The 24,592-nt window shown below is 38.1% G+C and overlaps 1 protein-coding gene across 1 annotated transcript in view; it reads left to right on the top strand.

Annotated features, from left to right (window-relative positions):
* Ndg (Nidogen) overlaps positions 1-24,592 on the top strand; it is a 199,542-nt gene that overhangs the window by 123,754 nt on the left and 51,196 nt on the right. Inside the window, exon 17 of the mRNA XM_090396289.1 lies at positions 3,700-3,871. Coding sequence (XP_090252415.1) covers positions 3,700-3,871 — 172 coding nt within the window. The remainder of the gene's footprint in view (positions 1-3,699; positions 3,872-24,592) is intronic.

Below are 24,592 nucleotides of genomic sequence, written 5' to 3' on the forward strand. Positions count from 1 at the left end.
CCAAAATTGTGAAGACAACACAAAGACTTCTGGGAATGATGAGGAGGACACTGACATGTAGAAGTAGGGAGATTCTTGTTCCATTGTATAAGGCTTTGATTAGGCCACACATGGACTATTGTGCCCAGATTTGGTCACCTGGTTTTCAGAAGGATGAAGAGATGTTGGAAAGGGTCCAAAGGCGACTGACTAAGGTAGTTTCTGACCTCTGGAATGTCGAGTATGAGGAAAGATTGAAAAGATGTAATTTGCAGAGACTAGTGGAGAGAAGGAAGAGGGGAGATATGATAGAGACCTACAAGTTGGTAAGGGGTTGCTATAGGATCAATGGTGGAGAAGTTCTACAGCGAATAGTGGGAGATCAGGGGAGAACCAGAGGTCATCCCTGGAAACTGTATAAAGAGGGTGTGAGTAGGGGAGTGAGAGGCAGGTTTTTTTCGTGCAGAGTTGTGAATGATTGGAATGCCTTGCCTGAGAGTGTGGTGTCTGCAGGGAGTTTGAATGTGTTTAAGACCCGGTATGATGAGATGTGTGTGAGATAAAAGGACCTCCTAGATGAGTCTTTGACTCCATGAGGTCTTGTTTAATAATAATAATAATAATAATTTGCCAGACCTTCTTGTACAATGGTTGCAATGCCAAAAAAGATCACAAATTAATTGTTTCTCACATCTCTCTCTCAACATGCAGATTATAGTGATGCAATGATTTTTCCTTATATCCAGGGCACCTCAGAAAGAAATAGCCAGAACTCTAAAAAAAAAATACAATGTCCATACTGCATTCAAACCTCATCTGAAGTTGGCAACCCTCATTCATTCTTCCAAAGATTCTCTACCTTCTCTCTCTGTTCCAAGTGTTTACAAAGTTTCTTGTTCTTGCAACCATAATATACCATAATATGATTAATTTCATGGTCCAACTGGGAGATCTGCTAAAATATGCTTAGAAGAACAAAGAAATACAAGGTGTCCACATTGGACCTCCATAGTTTTAATGTGTTACTACTACTTAAGTGTAAGGACCATGGTATTGAAATTGTACAAATTTGAAGCAACACTCACCAAGTTTTTGTAAAAAAAAACAGTCAACTTCCACATGTGCTCCTTTAGTAGCATGCACAATGTCAGATCGATAGTCTATCTCTGACGAGGTTCTCTGAAGCATATTGGGGGTGATGGAGGACACAGCAGCAGTGGGGTAAGATCCAGCAATCGTGGTGGCCAAGGAATCAGTCCTCCATATCTGATTCACTGCTGAGGGAAGACCTGTCAAGAGTTGCACAGACCTCCAAATGTCAGTGTGGTGGACCACCTGTTGAAAGAAGATGTGCAGTTGCAAGTCTTTGAGTTGCGGAAAGGAGAAATTTTCCAGCATGTCGAGGTAAATCATTCCACTGATATTGCTTTCCATGAAAAAAAAAAATGGGCCAATGATAGCATTGTGCATTACACTACACCAAATGTTTAGCTTGGGACTGTTACATATATGTTCCATGACACAGTGAGGATTTTCACTCCTCCAGATCCTGATATTGCACCTGTTCACTTTTCTACTGACATGAAAAGTGGCTTCGTTCTAAAAGCAAATCTGGGAAAGAAAATCTGGATTCTTGCCGACATGTTCCAGAATTTCAGCTCAAACATTACCTATTGTAGCTTATCATTTTGCTTGATTTCCTGCAACACCTGCACTCGTATATGTGTAGACGCAACTTATGATGGATGACCTTGGGAACAGTGGAGTAGGTATTTGCAGTTCACATGATGCACTCCTAACAGATTTTGTTGGGCTTTGTACAAAGGTCTCGTGCAAAAGGTTAGCTGCTTCCCCTCCTCTATGTTGTTTCAAAACACTTACTGTCGTTAAGAAATTTTCTTTCCACAAATGGATATCTTGGGATCGGATGCTGCCTTTTTTGTACACCTGACAGAACTTACACTACACTGCACTGCTTTGATTGATTTCAGCTCAGTTTAGCCACCATACAACTTGCACTTTCTTTGCTCCTGATGCCATGCTTAAAGCTACAACAGCCCTATCCAGCAGTACCACTGCATCACAATGTAGGAAAAAATTCTGGATGAAACTTATACAGTCTCTGGAAACTTTGAACAACCCAAACCTTACATATTTCTGCATTTCGATTTTTTACCATTCATTGAAACTAGGGAAGTTCAACGTGGATACTCTGTACATCTACTACCACAAGTATGGTCAGTCAGATCTAGTTGACCATGCCTTAGATTCCTTGCAGAAAATCAAATGAAAAAAAAAAAAAAAACTATTAACCATTCATCACAACAAATATAAACTGGAAAGACTTTTTTTTTTTTTTAGAATCAGCAGCATATTTAAAAAAACCAATCAAATCTCAGTAAGAAGGTAAGATGTAAGAAGCAGTGTTGGTGTTAAATTTCCCACAATTTGGGAAACTAATTCTTAGGCCTCCTGCCCAACAGCTAAGATTAGTCAATAGCACACATAGAGGGTGTCCCTCATAGGACTTTAGGCTTTCAGTCTAATTTTTCCACTTATTGTTTTGTGCATTTTGTGTGTGTTTTTATAATTCTAATATTGTTTTGCTGATGTTGTCTCAGTGACTGAGACGAAATATAGGTTCAATTAAACTGGTGTTTAATTATTTATGTGCTGTATTTATTCCATAAAACATAATAATGAATTTAAACCAGCATCCAAGTCTAAATTAAATTGTCCACCTACACAGATTATTATATTTATTTTAAAAATTTAACATCTCTTTTCCTTGCTGAGGTATTTTTGTCTATTTAAGTTAAGGGATATTACATCCCATATTGTTTCTCAGCTGAATAAGAAACTCAAAGAGTTTCATGCTGAATATAGAAACCATATAAAGTTTGGCGATTCCAAGCGTAAGCAAATACCTGGATAGTGCAGCAACCGACCCATTTGGTAGTGCAAACTGAGGCAACTCACAGTAAGGGTGGAGCAAGCTCCAATCACTATTCTTGGTATTTACCCATAATGCGAACTTAGCTCCTAGGAGCTGTATTACTGTTCTACATTATGAGAGAAGGTCACTACCCAGACCGGTTTCAACCTTTATTGAGGTCTCATCAGTGAGTAGGTAGACCTAGTTAATACCAAGTTTGTAGCGAACAGAACTTACATCCCTTCTATGAGAATTTCCAAGAAGGTGTCCTAATAAATTACTGATTATATGAAGAGCCAAAGGCTTCAATTCGGCGACATGAACTTATTTAAGTTAAGGGATATTACATCCCATATTGTTTCTTAGCAGAATAAGAAACTCAAAGAGTTTCATGCCAAATATAGAAACTATATAAAGTTTGGTGATTCCAAGCGTAAGCAAATACCTGGATAGTGCAATACCTGACCCATTTGGTAGTGCAAATGTTTTTGTCTATGTTTTTGTCTATGTTATTTTATCTGCCAAGTAGATATTATTGGAATAACATTCCTCTTTGTAGAAGGAAAAACTTGTCATCTATTGCTCATTCTTAAGGTCATTGACATAAAGATCACGATAGAGATTCAGAGATCTTTGCAAATTGAAATTTAGAACAATAAGTGACTCAACTAGTTAATGTTTAATTGCTTACAATAAATTTGTTGTCATTTATAAAATATCTAATTTACATCAAAGCTTTTATTGATGAAATAAACAAAAATTAACACAGATTATATTTCTTATAGATACCAGGTCTCCTGAAGGCATAGCTATTGACTGGGTTAGTAGAAATATATATTGGACAGATTCTGGAAAGGACACAATTGAGGTAGCAAAGCTGGATGGTATGGAAAGAAAAGCATTGATCACTGAAGGGCTTGAAAACCCACGTGGCATAGCAGTGCACCCAGGGAGAGGGTAATGATATTTAAGGATACTGTATAAAATGATACTAACAGGAATGTAGTAAAATACATGTGTGGTCAAAGGTTTAACACAGAATATGTATTTCTTAGCTTTGATATCCCCCCCCCTCTTCAACCACCATGAGTGACTCTCACATTCCAGAATGTTTTTTTACAGTGTATTTAAGAGATGCATTCAATATTTCTTCAGTCTTAGTTATAATCACACTCAGAACTCACAACTCACACCAACTGAAAGGTATTCAGGATTGAACACAAAATTACATAAGGCAGTATAGCAACTGTCAGGTTTTTGTTTTTATATATCAATCTCATATACAAGAAGGCACAAAACTTACAACACATAAGTTGTAAGTTTGCATGTGTTGGGGGGGAGGATGTTAACAAGATAGAAAGCTATTGTTTTGATGAACAGCTGAAGATTGTAGTCATGTCATAAAAACAGCATGGAAGAAAGCTATTCCAAAGAGCAGAGGGAGAGAGATTAAAATAGAAGGATAAGGTGTTGATTTAATAAGTCTGAAGTTGAATTAATTGCATATGTGGGTGTTGACTAGTCGCTGCTTTTGTTTTATTACATGCTTAAAGGCAAGTAGAGAAATACTGTGACCAATTTTGTGGAGCAGCACTCATGGAAATACCAATAAAAAGAAACAGAACATTATGAGAAAGGGGTCTGTAAGAAAGAAAGAAAGAGAGAGAGAGAGAGAGAGAGAGCTAACTAAAATTAAAGACAGCATAAAACATTTTTTGGGAGGCTTTTTTGTGCACATCTTAAGAATGGTATTAAAGTTCAGCATATTTGGCATTTATATAGTGTTAGAAGTTTGTGTAGATGAGAAATGGTGTCTTGAATGGAACTGTTTCTTGAAGAAGAAACAAACTTTCCAAAACTGGAATATTAGCAAATGTAAGTGATGAGACCCTTCTTATGAAAAATAAGACAGAACTCATTTTGACTAATGCTGAAGACCTTGCCACACACAAGAGCTCAGTATGGAAAATCTTGAAACATGGAACATTTAAATGAAAAAGAGGACACTCTCATCAGTAAAATTACAGATAACATTATAATAAATTTAGTTTAATCCTTTATCCAAGTGTGAGCAAACAAAGTTTGTGCCTGAAAGTATCTTCAGGACTGGGGTTAGGTGGTACAACACCAGGCCACTCCTTGCAAAGGTGGAGCAAGCTACCAACACTCCTATCTCAGTATCTCCCATAATGCAAAACACATCTCCTTAAGGGAAGGGCCACAACCCAGACTAGTTTCGACCTTTATTGAGGTCTCTTCAGTGGGAGCCAGGCCCAAGTGGAGATACCAGGCAGAAGCATTAGCAGGTCATCTCCACCTATAGGAGTTGCCAAATGGTGTGCCACCCTTTTTTAATAAATTACTCTGGATATGACCTGCTAATGCTTCTGCCTGGTATCTCCACTTGGGCCTGGCTCCCATTAAAGAGACCTCAATAAAGGTCGAAACTAGTCTGGGTTGTGGCCCTTCCCTTAATGCATAACATTAGACATATCTGCAAGGAGATGTGTTTTGCATTATGGGAGATACTGAGATAGGAGTGTTGGTAGGTTGCTCCACCTTTGCAAGGAGTGCCCTGGTGTTGTACCACCTTACCCCAGTCCAGAAGATACTTTCAGGCCCAAACTTTGTTTGCTCACACTTGGATACAGGATTAAACTAAATTTATTATATTCTAATCAAGTGAAAAATAAACTTTCAACATCTTTCTCTAAATCCAGAGTAATTTATTAAAAAAGAGTGGCACACCATTTGGCAACTCCTATAGGTAGAGATGACCTGCTAATGCTTCTGCCTGGTATCTCCACTTGGGCCTGGCTCCCACTGAAGAGACCTCAATAAAGGTCAAAACTAGTCTGGGTTGTGGCCCTTCCCTTAATGCATAACATTAGACATATCTGCAAGGAGATGTGTTTTGCATTATGGGAGATACTGAGAGAGGAGTGTTGGTAGCTTGCTCCACCTTTGCAAGGAGTGCCCTGGTGTTGTACCACCTTACCCCAGTCCTGAAGATACTTTCAGGCGCAAACTTTGTTTGCTCACACTTGGATAAAGGATTAAACTAAATTTATTATACTCTAACCATATGAAAAATAAACTTTCAATACAGATAACATTTGAGTTACAATGTCATTCATTTATAGAAGGAGCATGGGTGAAAGCAGACCTGAACAAAGAAAATCAGCCACCATGACACAAATGAATTGCTAGAGAAGAAACTGATAAGCTAGTTGTAAGGGGAAGGGCTGACCATAATATGATAACTTATGAAGCAGACTTCTATGTCAGACCATGATTAGATTCCCTTGAAATGTCATGAGCAACCAAACAAATTTCTCTAAAACTTTCCATGGTTTGTGTCCAAAATGAATGGTAATGTTGACTGAGAGATTTGCTATGGAATCAGATAGGAAAAGAATCCATATTGGTAATTACTAATTAACTGATGGGTTCCCCTTATTTTGGTTATGTGTTGTAGCTTAGAGCACAGAAGTTGGCTGTTGATGACTTTCCCCATGATTTTCCTGTTAGGGCAGTGAGAGTTTGGTGGCTAACATTCATTTTCCTCTTAATATAAGCTTGCTTCCATACTGTTAAGCTGATGCAAAATATGTGACAGATTGTCACTCACATGTTAATATAGATGCTAATTCTGGAACACAGATATCAAATACATCAAGCATTCAAATCATTAAGGATTCTTTGATGTTTTTTTGCAGTATTCTTCAAAAGATCACAAAAGGATTACCATAAGCTCTTCATGATATAGTGGAAAGTGATTTAATGGGTTGTATGTTTAAGGGGGAAAGGTGAAGAATGATGTGAAGGAAGTCAGCCTTGTACTTAAGTGATGTTATGATGTTAGTATCTGGATATGAAAGAGAAGTGGGAGCATGGGAGGGCAAATATTGCCCAAACAGCTTTGTTAAGTGAGAGAAGGCCCATCTGCCAAATGAAGAGGAGGCAGGTTTTCTACATTTGGCTCTTTCAATGTGGATTTGAATTTGATTTGTTGATTATATTTCTTTACAGACTGCAGCACAGGCCAAGTGCAAAGCTGAAGGTTTTAACAAGCCATCTGCGATGTGCCAAATTTTTATCTTGGACTGTTTGGCAAATTTGCTGGAGAAAGCTAGTGGTATGGGGATGAAAGCTTTCAAGTCCAGCAAGAATTATATCAGAGCACTTTTATTATTCATTATTATTCAATAATTATTTGGTCAGAGGATTACAGATCAGACCAATTTGAATAGGTCGTTTGGTTTTGAATGCCTGTATGTTGAAATGTGGGTGTACATGTAAGAGTAAATCAAACAGGAAGGTCAGGAGGGATCCCATGACACTATTTTAGCATCAAAGCACATGAGATTGAAAATTGGTGAGTGAAGAGTGACAATCTATAGGAAAGAAAATGTGGACAGGATTAAGATTCCAGTTACCAAAAGGAGAGCTGACATTTATAGCATACGTGGAAAGAGAACTTCTTAAGAAAAGGTGTAAGAGGAGGGTGAAGATTTTATCTCATTCTGGTGGACAGACAAATTTGTCCTCCTGATGCATAATCAAATATAGGATCATTACTAACAACAAATATTCAACATTTCTTCCAGCTTGGTGTAATTAGATAAGGGAAGTATGCAAGGAGATTACCTGGGTAATCTCCTTGCATACTTCCCTTATTTGAGTGTCTGGACTGCAAACTGAGCCTCAGAGAAATAATCAGAGGCCAGTGTGATTATATAAATTTGGGGAGTGATAATACTGATAGAAACTTAATGAACAAAGTGTACAAGGAAATTTGAGCTGGAAGGCATCATAAAGAGATTCTTGGTTTGGCATTCTCTGATAAATGTATAAGCACCATTTACTGTGGGAAAAATTATGCAGAGTGCAATCCCAATAGCTGAGGCTACCAAACAGAGTTCTGTGAGAGATAAGAGATTGGTATATATACCTACAAGTAGTAGATCCTCTTTTATTTGTTAAGACCATTAATTCTGGTAAATGTAGTTTTTCTTTTAATTTAGTTTTGGGAGTGGCGCTAGTGTCCTTGGTAAATGTGGCGGTCGAGTTAAGCTAGTCTAGAAAACGTGTTTTTAAAGTTAAATATAGCGTGGCTTTTTGTCACAAATTGTGCTAAAATTGTGCATCGGTTAGAAACAAGTGTCCTTCAGTGGTATTATTGTTTAGAACTGTGTTGTATATATTGTGTTTTCACTGCCGTTTGTTTCACTATATCAACGTGTAAAGATGGCGTCCAACAAGAAACGTACGTCAGCGGCGCGCAGGACTTCTACTATTATTATTATTATTATTAAACAAGACCTCATGGAGTCAAAGACTCATCTAGGAGGTCCTTTTATCTCACACACATCTCATCATACCGGGTCTTAAACACATTCAAACTCCTTGCAGACACCACACTCTCAGGCAAGGCATTCCAATCATTCACAACTCTGCACGAAAAAAACCTGCCTCTCACTCCCCTACTCACACCCTCTTTATACAGTTTCCAGGGATGACCTCTGGTTCTCCCCTGATCTCCCACTATTCGCTGTAGAACTTCTCCACCATTGATCCTATAGCAACCCCTTACCAACTTGTAGGTCTCTATCATATCTCCCCTCTTCCTTCTCTCCACTAGTCTCTGCAAATTACATCTTTTCAATCTTTCCTCATACTCGACATTCCAGAGGTCAGAAACTACCTTAGTCAGTCGCCTTTGGACCCTTTCCAACATCTCCTCATCCTTCTGAAAACCAGGTGACCAAATCTGGGCACAATAGTCCATGTGTGGCCTAATCAAAGCCTTATACAATGGAACAAGAATCTCCCTACTTCTACACGTCAGTGTCCTCCTCATCATTCCCAGAAGTCTTTGTGTTGTCTTCACAATTTTGGCGATGTGACCCCTAAATTTTAGATCCTTATCCACTATCACTCCCAGATCTCTTACTTCCTCTACTTCCAACAATATATTCTTACCAAGCATAAATTCTGCATCCCATCTTTGTTTTCCAAATTTTAAAACCTTACATTTTGCAACATTGAACTCACATCCCCATTTGCTTGCCCAATCACTCAATTTATTCAAGTCTTCTTGCAAGGCCACAACATCTTCACTACTCTTTATGGTTCTTCCCAACTTTGCATCATCTGCAAACAACTGAATATCTCCATCCAAATCTTCGCCAATATCATTAATATACAAGTTAAATAGTAATGGCCCTAAAACAGATCCCTGAGGCACTCCACTAGTGACTTTCCTTTTCCTGGATATTGCACCCCCATACACAACTTGTTGATACCTATCAGATAGCCAGTCTCCAATCCAATGCACTAATCTAATATCCAACCCCATCTGCTCTAGTTTGACTGTCAACTTATCATGAGGCACTCTATCAAAAGCTTTTGCGAAATCCAAGTATATTACTGTGTATCCTTCTCCTCTGTCCAAGGAAGCAGTCACTTTATTGTAATAAGTAAGTAGATTACTAAAACACGACCTCCCTTTAGCAAATCCATGCTGTCCATCAAAGATTATACCATTGTTGTCAACCCAACTCTGGATTCTAGCTCTCACAAGCTTCTCCAACAACTTAACCACAACACCCGACACACAGATAGGCCTATAGTTTGATGCTTGAGTTCGATCACCTCCTTTATGAAGTGGCACAATCTTGCCCTCCTTCCACTCTTTAGGGACTTGACCAAGTGCAAGACTCGTATTAAAAAAATATGTCAAGGCAGGTGTCAACTCTCTGGCACATTCCTTCAGAATACGTGGTGATATATTATCAAGTCCCACAGCCTTATTTACATCTAGTTTACTCAACTCCCCAAACACCTCTTGCTCACTTACAGTCAGTCTCTCCTCCCCATCATCAACTGCTCTTAATCTCTCCATGAAGTCACATTCACAAGATTGAAAGATCTTTATGAACTGCTCATTAAGTATCTCCACCACACATTCTGCAACAGCTGTCTTTATACCATTTCCTCCAATCAATGTCATCCTTCCATAATCATTCTTTCTTTTGCTGGCTACATATCGAAAGAACTCCCTAGGATTCTTTTTAGCTTCATTAGCTAACTGCTGTTCATACCTCTCTTTAGCTACTCTCACCAACCAAGTCACTCTCCTTGCCTGGTCTTTGTAGAACTCATGAAATTGGTTACTTCCACTTCTCTTATGCTGCCTCCACAATGCCCTTTTTCTCTGTATTGCATGCTTAATCTCTTTATTCATCCATCTCACACCTAACTTATTTAACCTTCTCACCCGTGGTATACATTTAGACATTGCATCCACTAAATATTTTTTGAAAATCCCCCAAGCTGCATTGATCTCTTTTCCAGCTAACTCCTCATTCCATGCTACACCTGCAAGCTGTCTCCTGAGCTCTTCATAATCACCCCCCTTGTAGTTCCACATATACCCTTTTTTCACAGGGGTCCTTGCACTGCTGGCAACCACCCAAGTAATCACCTCATGGTCACTTTCACCAATTGGTGGATGATTTGATACCTCATTGATAATTACATCCTCCGATGAGATGACCAAATCCAAGACCCTTAATCCTCTTGTGCCCTCTGTTACATACTGTCTGAGGTAGTTATCCCTCAAAAACTCAAGAAACTCATTTTCTTTACTTCCAGTTGCTATCTCTTCATTCCAGTCTATATTGCCATAATTAAAATCACCCATAATGATCACCCTTTTCTTATTTGCTTGGCTTATTTGACTATACATTTCACTATCACCACCATCCACATTACCAGGTCTATAACAACATCCCACCAAGTATTTGATTCTATTCACCTCTATCTCACACCATACTGCCTCAAAACCACTGGCCCCATTTCCCCCTTGCATCTCTACCTTGTATGGACATAACTCTTTCTCTATCATCAATAGCACTCCCCCTCCCTTTTTACCCCTTCTATCCTCACGAAACACATCATACCTTTCCATCTCTATTCCTGTCAGGATGTCATCCTCATCTAACCATGTCTCACTTATTCCGACAATCTCTGGGTGCACAGACGCAATTAGTGCAACCATTTCATCCGCCTTGTTTCTTATACTTCTAGCATTGGTATACAAACACAACAACTCATTTCTGGATCTACAGCTAGTTCCACTGATACCACTCACTCGATGTGATCTCTCCATGCTGGACTGGGGCCATTTCCCTTTCTGCTTCTTCATTTTAGAACCCTTTGCAATTCCATCTGTTTCCTTTTGATCCCTGATCATCCCATTACTTTCCTGCCTACACATTCTCTCACCTCCTCTTGGAGCATCCACCTTTCTCACGCTGTGTATCCCTGTCCACTCTGAGCCTCCCCGTTTCCCTGCTCCTCTTGCACACCCATTCTCTCATTATCTATACTCATACCACTCACTTCCACATTCATTTCCACTCCTTCAATCTCTCCTGTCTTACTCTCCTGCTCTTCCACATCACTCCCCTCTTGATCTGATTCATTCTCTCTATTCACTTCTCTACCTTCCAGCAGCAGTCTCTCCAAGCGACTCACACCATAACCACTCAAATGCAGTCCATCGCTCCCATACAGCTCACTTCGTCCCTCAAACTCATTCCACACATTAACAAACTGTACTCCCATCTCCTCACACATTTCAGCCAGAATATCATTCATAATCCTTGCTCTCCGCCTCATTTCACCACAATCATACCTAGGCAACACACTGACCACCCTTCCTGTCACACTATTCTCCTTTATCTTTCCAAGCAGTCTCCTGACATTCATTTTGACATGCTCTTTGTTCTCTCTCAAATCATTTGTTCCAATTAATACAATTAACTCTTTTGCTCGTTCCCGCCTCATGTTCAATGCCTCAATCACTCTACTCATTTTACCGCCTGGAAAACATACCTTGTGCATTTTATCCTCTAGCACACCTTTAATAATGGAGTCGCCATACAACGCCACTTGCTCATCTTTTGTTAACTCTTTCATGCCATCATGATTTATTTTAATAGTTTTGACCTGCATTCTCTTAATTTCATTCCGCATCCATTTCATTTCTTGCTTCATCCAATCCAATTCACCTTCTGAACCTCGCGACACATTCACTCTATCATTAAATCTTTCTAACTTTCTAACTCTCGACCCTCTCTTCTCACTTTCCCTCTCATTCATCCTTCTTTGTTTCCGTACTTTCGGTCCAACATACGTCCAACTTTCACTGTCATTCTTCTCACTTTCACTCTCACATATCTTTCTTTGTTTCCGTACTTTCGGACTAACATGCGTCCAACTTTCGCTATCATTCTTTTCACTTTTACTGTCATTCATCTTTCTTTGGTTTAGTACTTTCGTTCCAACATGCGTCCAACTTTCGCCATCAGTCATTCTTTTTTCGCTATCATTCATTCTTTCGATTTTTTTTACTTGCGGTTTCTGCACCACGCCATTTCTACTTTCATTCGTTCTCTCAATTTCGTTTCTTTCCGCCTCACTTTCGTCCCTTTTAACATCCGTTACGGTTGTCAAATCGCTCTTTTTCTTTTTTCCTGATTTTTTAACATTTTTTCGCCTGTTTTTCTCGCCATTCTCTTTCAAACGTGCACTCACGACACAATCGGTACTAGCACTTTCTGTCATCAACTTCATATTCGCATTCATCAATTCCTCGTTCAGGTCACATTTCGCACACACCCTTCTTCCATCCGCACTAAACATCCACAAATCATTTATGTAATCGAAGGAATACATATAACAGACCTCACACTTAACGAACCTACTGAAATCCAAATTAAAATCATGGAATGACAATGCAGCCGCCATTTTTTTTTCTCTGCAGGTTACTAGGTCTAATATTAACGTTTTCGTATTTAGTTTAAGCAAGAAAAAAAAAACCCACACTAATACTATCGGTAGCGTACAACTCTTACTTAAACAATTACGCATATATACTTAATTATTCCTAGTAAAACTTATCTGAATCAGGAGCTCTTCAAAGCACGTTCGTAGCGCCTGACCCACTAGCGCCCTCTCTTACACGAAAGGCTGGCTCAGCGTTAGATTTTTCGCAATGGATGCGTTGCGGAAACTGCTACATGTATGCACCGAAAAATGTGAAGGATCTGTGGTCGGTCTGGCAAAATGAAAAGAAAGAAAATGTCGACGTATGTGAGAAGTGTCGGGATAGGCTGGAGCGTTTAGGAATGGAAGCTGACATCGGGACCGTAGCGGAAGAACTTCGGCGGGAGTTTATGAAAATGAAAAATGACCTTCATCTTCTTCATGAGGAAGTGGAAGTGATCGGTAAGGAGATACTGGAAGTTAAAGCTGAGTTTAATGTGTTAAACAGAGAAATTAGGACTATAGAGATTACTTTAGCTGAAGTAACTAGAACAGGATTACATATGGGTGAGTCTTTGGTGAATGATTCAGTAATAAATAGTATGGGAGTGATTGGGAGTCAACATAATAAAACCACAAGTGGCCAAGAAGAAATGAGATGTAGTGAGAGTGGGGGGGTAAGTAATAGAGAGTTGAGTAATGAAGCTGGGAGAGTCATGCTGAATAGTGTAGAGAATGAGTCCATGAGTGTGAACTTGAATGAAGTTAATAGTGGTAAAATATATGGTGATTCTATGATTAAGGGTATGGAGAGTGGTATGCATGAGGAGTGCTTGGCTGATGGTACAATAGAAAGAGTGGCTTTAGCAATAAAGAGAGGGCATGAAACAGACAAGATGATAGTTATGGTGGGTACGAATGACCTGAGAGGTAGTATAAATCGGGTAGGAAAAGATTTAAGAACATTATTAGATATTGTGAAGAGGAAAAGTGTCAATGGGAGAATAGTGTGTGTGCTGCCTCGTTTTGACAATTACGAGTTAAATAGACGAGCAATGATAATGAATGATATGATTGCAAGAATGTGCAGAAAAAGAGGTCTGGAGTTTGTTGATGTTTGGAGTGTGTTTGAAGGAAAAAGGCAGTTGTATGCTAGAGATGGACTGCATCTTAACATGGAAGGACATAAGAAATTGAAGAAGTTATTGTTTTCTGAACAGGTTGAAGTTATTGGGCAGGGAAACTAATATTGAAAAGGTTGAGTGTAAGAGAGAGAAACTTTAGCACTGATTGTGTATTTATTGATCCTTACAGGCAGAATAAATTGCAGAAGAGAGGGGGAAAAAATCGGCATAGGACTACGGTAGTTAGTGACTTATATATCAGTTCTAAAGCCGGTACAAGATCTAGAGGGAATCTGCAATTTTTGTATACCAATGCTAGAAGCATTAGAAATAAGAGAGAAGAATTTTTGGCATTAGTCAGTGAAATCTCACCAAAAGTTGTAGGCATTAGTGAAACTTGGCTGTCAGCAGAAGATGTGGTCACTGGAATTGAATGTGATGGGTACAGTATTTTCAGGGAGGATAGAGAAGATAGAACAGGAGGAGGAGTACTGTTGATGATAGCTGATGTGTTGCAGCCAAAGAAAGTAGTATATCATGATGATAGACATGTGAATGAGAGTTCATTTGAGGCAGTCTGGTGCGAAATAGTGACCAACGCAACCAAATATACAGTTGGATGCTGCTATAGGCCAGGGAGTACAGGGGGAGATATTGAATTCATGCATCAGCAACTTAGTGCAATGAGTGAAGGCTTAGTGATTATTATGGGGGATTTTAATTATGGTGATATCAATTGGAAGGAGGAAATATCACGTAGCAAAAAGGAAATGGAGTTCATACATCTGCTACGAGATAATTACTTGAAACAGCACGTAACTGAAGGGACACGTGGTGTGAGAGTGTTGGACCTGGTTATTGGTTCAGAGGTTATGTGCATAAGTAAGGTGACCTCGTTACCTCCAGTTGGTGAAAGCGATCATGTGGTATTGACTTGGAAGGTTGCAAAATCTGTGGATTTTTCTATTAAGAAGGGGTATGTACGAAACTACAGGTTAGGCAATTATAACAAGCTTCGGAGTGAGCTTGCAGCCATCCCATGGCAGAACATATTGCAAGGGAAAGATGTTAGCAGTGCTTGGGATAAAATCAGTGGGTATCTGAGGAAAGCAATATCAGATTGTGTCCCCATGGTCAGGAGGTCAAACAAGGCAGGCATTAGATGGATGAGCAGTAGTATCAAGCTTGAACTACAAAAAAAGAAAATGTTATGGAGAATTTACAAGGAGAAGGGCGATCAGGATACCCATGAGCAGTACAAGGCTCAAGCTAGGAAGGTTACCAGCATAGTAAGAAAAGCTAAATCAGATTATGAGAAGACCTTAGCCAAAGAGATCAAGGGTAATCCCAAAGAGTTCTTCCGCTATGTGGCAAGTAAGAGGAAGAATGACTTCGGAAGGATAACCTTAGTGGGTGCTGATGGTATTGAGGTGACAAAATCAGATGTAATAGTCGAGTTACTGAGTGATCACTTCTCAAAAGTCTATCACCCAAGTGAGGATATCTCTATACCTATAGCAATACCTAATGTGAGAATTGAAGCTAAAGAATCAGAGGTATTAAATATATTGCGAAACTTAAATGCAAACACTGCGGTAGGCTTAGATGGAATATCAGCTCGGGTGTTGCGTGAATGTGCAAATGAATTGTCAACCCCTCTTACCTGGATATTTAATTTAAGTTTGAACTCTGGTATGGTCCCTAGGGAGTGGAAGTTAGGCAAAGTGGTTCCTTTGCATAAGGGTGGCTCTAAAACTGCAGTATTGAATTACAGACCAATCACCATCTCAGGAGTAGTGGTAAAAGTATTGGAAAAGTTGGTTAAAGACAAAATTCAAGAATGGGTGGATCAGGATATGATACTCTATAGAGGCCAACATGGTTTTGTTAAAGGTAGATCCTGCCTTAGCAATCTATTAACTATCCATAATAGAATAACATCAGAGTTGGACAAAGGAACTGGCTACACAGTGGTACTTCTGGATTTTGCTAAGGCTTTTGACAGGATACCCCATAGAACACTGTTACGCAAATTGGAGCAGATGGGAATGGATATTAAATTGGTGATATGGATAGGAGAATGGCTCAGGGAGAGATACCATAAGGTGGTGTATGGAGGAGCCGAGTCCAGAATGAGGCAGGTGACCAGTGGTGTGCCTCAGGGCTCTGTGCTTGGGCCAATGTTGTTTAATTTGTATATAAATGATATAGGAAACGGCTTAAAGGGAGATATTCAGTTGTTTGCTGATGATGCAAAGTTGTGTAGTGCAATAAAAAATCAAGCTGATGTTGAAAGTTTGCAGGAGGATTTAAATAAGCTGGTAAAATGGGCAAAAGAAAATGGATGTCAGTTCAATGTGGAAAAGTGTAAACTCTTGCATTTTGGGATTAAAAGATTACCAGCTGTGTACTACATAGATGGAAAGGTACTCCAAGAGATTGATGAGGCTAGGGACTTAGGGGTATTGGTAGATAAGGAGATGAAGTTCAGAGGACACATTGCTAAGGTGTCCAAGATTGCACATAGGATTACTTGGTTGTTGAGGAACACACTGACATCCAGAGATAAAGAGGTTATTATTCCCCTTTATAAAGCATTGATACTTCCACATTTGGATTACTGTGCTCAGGTCTGGTCACCTGGATTCCTTGGAGATGAGGAGGCTGTGGAGAGGGTTCAGAGAAGAGTGACCAAGTTGGTGAGTGATATAAAAAATGCTCCCTACATTGATAGATTGAGAGCTTGTGGATTGCAGAGATTGGCTGATAGGCGAAGAAGAGGGGATATGATAGAAACATTCAAATTACTAAAAGGTTTTTATAGGATTGATGCAGGGGAAATGTTTCAGCTGTGTGATAGTGATGGAAGAACAAGAGGTCATCTCTGGAAATTAAAGAAGAGTGTGGTTAACAAAGGTGTCAGAACAAGGTTTTTTGCCTGGAGGGTGGTGAATGAGTGGAATTCATTGCCTGACTTTGTTGTGAGCTCTTCATCTGTAAATGAATTCAAGAAGAGATATGACAGATATTGTTTTGCTAGTTTGGGTCTCCCGCGATGAGTCTACTGACTCCATGGAGATACCCGTAATAATAATAATACTAATAATAGTTTTGTAGGAAATTACTTCTAATCTGCAGTAGTACTGTATTTATTTATGATGTCTTTCACAGTTAGTGATAATTAGAAAGTTAAAGAGCCAGAACATCAAGCATTGGGGTGAAAATGTTTTCTACCCAGAGAGCAGCCAGTATACTAGTGGCCTTAACACTTGAGGCTGCCATATGTTACTGTATTCTGCCTCCCTCTCTTGGCATAATCTTTTAAAGTAAAAAGTTAGAGGGCAAGGTTGTTAATTATCTAGGAAGCCTCCTGATGCATAACCAAAGAGTAGCACTAACCTGTATAAACATTTTATTGCTGTAATCTTTAAATGATGTCTTTTCATTTGTAATGAAAATCAAATTAATGTTTAGATTTTCAAATGTTACAGCTTAAATCAATGTCACTTACCTGAAATATTCATAATGAACTCAATACATGTATCATTAAAATCAAAAATCACTTTAAAATTTCAGCAGTCAACTTTATAATTATTCCCCCCAATTACAAATAGGAAGAGGATACAGGAGATTAACAGCTAGCCTATATTAGTCAGCTTAAGGGGGGGGGGCAAAGCTGATGTGAACCAGTCAGCTATTCCACCTGGAGTTGAAGCTGAGAAGGGAAAAGAGATTTAATGACAGACAGTTGGCATATATTTTGCTCTTAACGCTGTATATATTAAAGAAATACAATATAACATATAGTATTTCTTTAGAAATTTTGTAATTAAAATGCTCATTTTGTGTTCTTTCAGAGTTTAAAAAAATCCACGGTGACTAATTCCTTTCATAATAAAAATAAGGTATTTTAGATGAAATAGTGTAATATGTGTAACCGAAAAATGCTTTAAACGAATACTCATTCAGCTGGATGAGTATTAATTTGAAGCATTCTTCTGTTATTTCTTTGAACATATTTTTAAAAAAGAAATGAAAACAAATTTCTGTGTGTGTGTGTGTATATTTTTTTTTGAGAACGGAAACCTCAAGCAAGCAAATTTTCTGGATGGCCAAGTGGTTAACCGTCTTGCTCTTCTACCAGGTTCAAATCTCATTGTTGGCACTGATGTTTAATGATAGTCTTAAGGTGGGAGATGAATTTCATTACATGGTGTACTCTGAATTAAGTAAAAAATAAGAACAAAAAAAAAAAAAAAAAAAAAATCCATAGCATACTTATGGTACCAGTGTACTATTGGTACACTTTCATTTTTCATGAGCGAATATGCACACACACAGGTATAGTGTGGAGCTGTAATGGATCAATTAGTTGCTTGCTACAATAATAACACAACAGCTGCAATAGAAACATATCTTCATTACTTTTTTGTGGTTGTTTTCAATTGTAGCTGAAGCAATTGTTAAGGCGATTCAAAATATGACCAACATATTGTTGTCAATTGCAAGTTTTTTTGGCAGGTCTGTCTATTTTGCAGGACAAAAAAAAAAAAATAAAATAAAAAGTTCACTTATATTTGAAAAACTTTTATGAGGTTAATAGACAGGATTAAAATCTAGATCTTTCCAACCAAAAGGCATTGTTAATTGCAAAGTAAGCTATTGAAATGTAATATGAGGGATTTAAATAAAATTGGGCTCCTCATCATTGCTGCACTTCTTGTAAAATTAATCTGATTCAAGGGTTTAAGGCAAAAACTTACATGAAGAGGACCAAATGATCATGTAATAAAATGTTACTTGTCTTTTGAGAAACAACATTTGAATACTACAAGAAGAACATCGAAGAAGTGTAAACAATAAATTACATCATAACCACAGTAATTAACTTTAATGAAATGAAAGTAGAGATATTTCGTACTGAAAATAACAATACATCACCAGCGTATAGAAACAAGCAAATCAAAGAAACGGGAAAATACAAGGTACAAACAGCAGTCAGGTTTACCAATTAGAAATTGTTGCTGCCTGCTAGAAAGTAATATTAATAAATAATATTAAACACTATTTTTGATGGTTACATAAAATAAGAATCTCCCAAACTTCTGAGAGGGAGAGGCAGTTGTTCCAAGTATTAAGATTATTTATTTATTAATAATATTATTCATTAATATTAATTTCTAGCAGGCGACAACAGTTTTTAAGTAGTAAACCCCGACTGATGTATGTACCTTGTATTCTGGTTTCTTTGATTTGCTTGTTTCTACGCACTGATGATGTACTGTTATTTTCAGTATGAAATATCTGTACTTTCATTTCATTAAAGTTAATTACTGTGGTTATCGTGTAATTTATTGTTTATAGTCATGCCACAGGTACCTTTAAAGATTAGACTGAAGAAGTAAGACTAGCCTTACTCTTTAGATCTTCCAGTATCTGCATGACCATCATAACAAGTATCGAGAGTATCTTATAACATTTCTTGTTATGACGGCCACAGTGTCATCCTGCTTACAGTGGGGATAGCTATCACTGTTATCATGTAAAATTGGGCTCCTCATCATTGCTGCACTTCTTGTAAAATTAATCTGATTCAAGGGTTTAAGGCAAAAACTTATATGAAGAGGACCAAATGATCATGTAATAAAATGTTACTTGTCTTTTGAGAAACAACATTTGAATACTACAAGGTATTCAAATGTATTCAAATATTCAAATTCACGAGACTGTCAACAAACCTCATCTGAGTCAACTACTAGGATCTATTTTGGGACTCATCTCAAAGAACAAAATTCTTTTTAAAAAAAAAAAAAAAAAAACGAGAGAACATGAAATACAGAAATATTTTTGCGATCGGTGAGAGATATCTCACCGATCGCAAAAATATTTCTGGAAACAAAAATAGCCTATTAAAATATTATAAGTAAAATATGCAACACTTACATATTAAACTAGATTTATTTATTTCAGTATCAAGCTTTCCAAAAATTTCAGAAGTAGAATTGGTTAAATCAAAAAATAAGTATTAAAAGATAAAAATTCAAAAAAATAAAACTAGAAGTTTGGAAATTATTCTGAGATACTGCTGAAGATGTCTAGGACAATAAAGCTGAATATTAAAGAACTAATTGATCGACTTAAAAACAAAATACATAAACAAAACACAAAAACTTCAAAACAAAATAGATAGTGCTAAGATGTCACTAAAGATTTTTTTTTGGAAGTTAGTTGCTGTCGCGATATAATATATTTGGTTACCTTCGGAATCGAATGCATAACGGTGGAAGACAAAAAGAAGCTAAGTTTTCATTACTGTATTTAGTTATATTTCATTTTATTTAGTGTACTGTACTTTTTTTTCTATTTATTTAACGGAATTTATTAATTGAATAATTAATGATTACGCTACTCGGCAGTAAGGAATGATGACGGATTCAGCAGCAGTTGGAGGTGGCATATCGCCAAGCCCTCCGCCATTTAAGAACTCAATTATTAGCAATATCATAAGGGACTTTGTGGCTTGCAGTACTTGCGGCATGTATGCGTCTCGGGAATTAGATATGTGGATTGTGAAAGAGAGCGGAGAGCGTATATGCACAAAATGCAGGCAGTTGGAGGAAATAAGTGCATTAGAAATATCGATATCCGACTTTGTTGCTCCAGGAACTGGGAATGAATGTAGGATGACAAGTAGTGTGATAGGAGAGAATGAAAAAAGGATATATATGAATGAGAAAAAAATAGTTGATAGTGTGAAAGGTGTGAGTGACTGTGAAAGTTTAGGAGATGGTTTTGTTTGGGAGAGTGAATTTAGATTAAGAGTGACTGACCTGCAGAGGGATATAGATGAGTTGAAAGAGGAAGTGGAATGTCTTGTGAATGAGAGCAGAAGTATGAAAGATAAGATTAGGAGAATGGAAGAGATAAATGCAAGGAGAATCAGAGTAGGAGAGAGAGAGAATTTAGGGAGTATGAGTGAGAGGTATAGGGATGCTAGAAGAGGAGAGAATGGAAACAGTAGAAGAGAGGGAATGAGAGAGAGGTATGGGAATGCTAGCAGATGAGAGGATGGGAACAGTAGGTTTATTTATTTTCAGCTCGTTTAATTTCTTGGTTTGATTAATTCATTTTTCGTTTGTTAATGTCGTTAATGGTTTATTATGTTTTTGAGCTGTCTGATAAGTATCTGTATGCTCAAATTATGGGTTCTTCAGCTTCAATACCTTCTAATCACATCCCATTTCAGCCTGATCAAGCTTGGTTCAAGTACTGTATCTTGTCAGTAATCCTTATTTAATATAATCCCATTTATTTAACATTTCTATAACTTATTGGGATAAATTTTTAAAAAAAGAAGGGGATTCTCCATTATCAAAAATAGCTTGCTTTCCTTGTTTAATATCAAATAAAGGAGTATCACAATTTTCAGAGTTTAAAGTATTAAAATGACATTTATTTTTCTCATTCCCAATAATGGAAAACAGTGTAGAAGACATATTGTGTACATTTTTTCAAACTGAGAATACGAGGTTAAGTTATAAATCTTTAAAGATGGTAAGCCAGCACTTGCATAATGCTTATATCTCAGAAATGAGGGATTAGACATGTATAAATATATCAGTTTTTTTCATATTGAAGTAAGTTGTTTTAAACAAATTTAATGATTTTTTTAAAATAATGTTGCCTTACCACAGTATGTCATGCACTACTTCTCTTTGGAGGTAATGACCCTTAGTTCAAAATTATGACTTTGCCTTTCTAGAGTAGCATGCATCCCTTACCACAAGGTTATGGAGTTAATAGTTTTTACTTTATGCTTTGCATCAAAAATTGAATCTCTAAATCTCAAGTGGAATATATAACCAGCATGCAGTATACATCTGAGTCCATTCTTTTATATTGAGAGTGTTTTTGAATGAAAGTGCTCAGATGTTATGCATTTTATTACAATTATTGACATATTAAAAAAAAGTTAACCTGTTTAGATCTAGTTTAGATAAGATTTATTTGTAGGGTGCTTCCAATTTATCATTTTCATTCCCTCATAGTAAGCAACACTCACCATGAGGCAAAGAGAACAGTTTGTGGAGAGAATTCACTAATAGCTTAGTTGAAGATAAAGGCTAGTCATGAAAGTGAGGGAGTTGATAAATTAATACCAGAGGAAGGATTATTGGTCTGGATTTTCTTTTAAATAAAGCAGCTGTTTTTACTCATTTACGTCATGCTTCTGAATTCTTCTATCAATGAATAGCAAAAAATTCTTCTGTCAATGAATAGCTTCCCTTCTCTATTGAAGGGAAACCCAGAACAACAATCCCCATAGCTTCCACAAAGTGGAAGCTATGGAGATTGTCAATTGATAGGAGAGAATGAAAAAAAGATATATATGAATGAGAAAATAATAGTTGATAGTGTGGAAGGTGTGAGTGACTGTGAAAGTTTAGGAGATGGTTTTGTTTGGGAGAGTGAATTTAGATTAAGAGTGACTGACCTGCAGAGGGAGATAGATGAGTTGAAAGAGGTGGTGGAATGTCTTGTGAATGAGAACAGAAGTATGAAAGATAAGATTAGGAGAATGGAAGAGATAAATGCAAGGCGAATCAGAGTAGGAGAGAGAGAGAGAAATTAGTGAGTATGAGTGAGAGGTATGGGGGTGCTAGCAGACGAGAGGATGGAAACAGTAGGAGAAACGGAATGAGAGAGAGATATGGAAGTGCTACAAGAGGAGAGAATGGAAACGGTAGGAGAGATGGGATGAGAGAGAGAGGTATGGGAATGCTAGAAGACAAGAGGATGGAAACAGTAGGAGAGACAAAATGAGAGAGGGATATGGAAGCGCTAGAAGTGGAGAAAATGGAAACAGTAGGAGAGAGGGAATGAGAGAGATGTATGGGAGTGCCAGAAGAGGAGAGAATGGAAACAGTAGGGGAGAGAGGTATGGGAATGCTAGAAGAGAGAATAGCAGTAGAGGAGAGGGAATGAAAGAAGAGGAGAGAATGGTAACAATAGGAGAGAGGGAATGGTAAGAGGTATAATGTATGGAGACTCAATGATCCGTGGTGTTCAAGATAGGATGCGTGAGGAGTGTTTGCCAGGAGGAACAATAGAAAGGGTAGCTATGGCAATTAAGAGAGGTGAAAGGGTGGATGAGATGATTGTGATGGTAGGAACGAATGACTTGAGTGGTAATGTAAGTCAGACAGCGAGAGATATGAGATTTTTGCTTGAGACTGTACGGAAGAAGACAGAGAGAGGAAAAATAGTGTGCGTGTTGCCTAGGTATGATAATGATGAGCTGAGCAGAAGAGCGGTGATATTGAATGGCATAATAGCGAGAATGTGTGAAAAGAGAGGACTGGTATATGTGGATGCTTGGAGTGCGTTTGAGGAAAGAGAGGAATTGTATGCGAGAGACCGTTTACGTTTGAATGAGGAAGGATGTAGGCATCTGGAGAGATTGCTGTTCTGAACTACTCAGTGTGTCCCATGGAGGATGATAGCAGGGGTGGTCTCTTGTGGGAATGGATACTTGGGAGAAGGGAGATGATGTCAGGTAACACTGAGCCCAGTGGAGTCTAGAAGGGATAATGCTGGGTATAGAAACAGTGGCATTTATATGCTTTATACTAATGCCAGGAGTAACCAAAATAAGGGAGAGGAATTGGTGGCGCAGATAGCATCAGCCTGACCAAAAATTATTGCTATCGCTGAGACGTGGTTGACAGAAGGGAATATAACAACAGGAATAGAAGTCTCTGGGTATAGCATTTTTCATCAGGATAGGAGGGGAAAGCGTGGTGGTGGGGTACTGCTTATGATAAGTGATGACCTATGTCCTCTAAGAGTGGAGGCTTTGGAAGGAAGTGAGACAAATGATTTTGAGAGCATATGGTGTGAGGTAGAGGTAGGCAAGACAGGATATTTAGTGGGGGTGTTGCTACAGACCCAGGAGCACGGAGGATGGGGACCAGGAGATGTTTAGACAGCTAAGTTTGGCAAGTGCAAGAAGAATGATTGTTATGGGAGATTTTAACTACAGTAGTATAAATTGGAGAGAGGAATATGAATGTAGCAATAGGGGAATGGAATTTCTAGAATTCTTGAGGGACAAATATCTTAGGCAACATGTAACAGAGGGAACAAGAGGTTCAAGAGTTTTAGATTTGGTTATAGCATCAGAAGAGTTGATAATAACTGAGATGACATCTCTCCCACCAGTTGGAGAGAGTGACCATATGGTTTTGACTTGGAAAATGAATAGACATGCAGGAGTATCAAAGAGACAGGAACTTATGTGGAATTATAATGCAGGTGATTATAATAATCTTAGACATCAACTTCGGGAAGTTTCATGTAGGGAGGAATTGGAAGGCCGGGATATCGTTAGTGCGTGGGAAATTGTGAAAGAATATTTGTTAGCAGCAATGGTAAGTTGTATACCACGAACGAAGAAGAGGACACAATTTGGAGTAAAGTGGATGACAAACAATATTAAATAGGAATTGCATGTGAAAAAGAGGCTATGGAAGAGATATAAGGAGACAGGTGAAGAGAGGATGCGTGAAGAATATAAGACACAGGCCAGAAGAGTGACTAGTGTGGTAAGGAAAGCGAAACTGGAATATGAGAGGAGATTGGCCCTAAGATCCAAAGAAAATCCTAGGGAATTTTTTAGCTATGTGGCCAGTAGGAGGAGAAATGACTGTGGAAGAAT

The sequence above is a fragment of the Typopeltis vanoorti genome, chromosome 8, assembly GCF_054136105.1.
Source record: "Typopeltis vanoorti isolate ZY-2024b chromosome 8, IOZ_Tvanoo_1.0, whole genome shotgun sequence".
Lineage (NCBI taxonomy): Eukaryota > Metazoa > Arthropoda > Arachnida > Uropygi > Thelyphonidae > Typopeltis > Typopeltis vanoorti.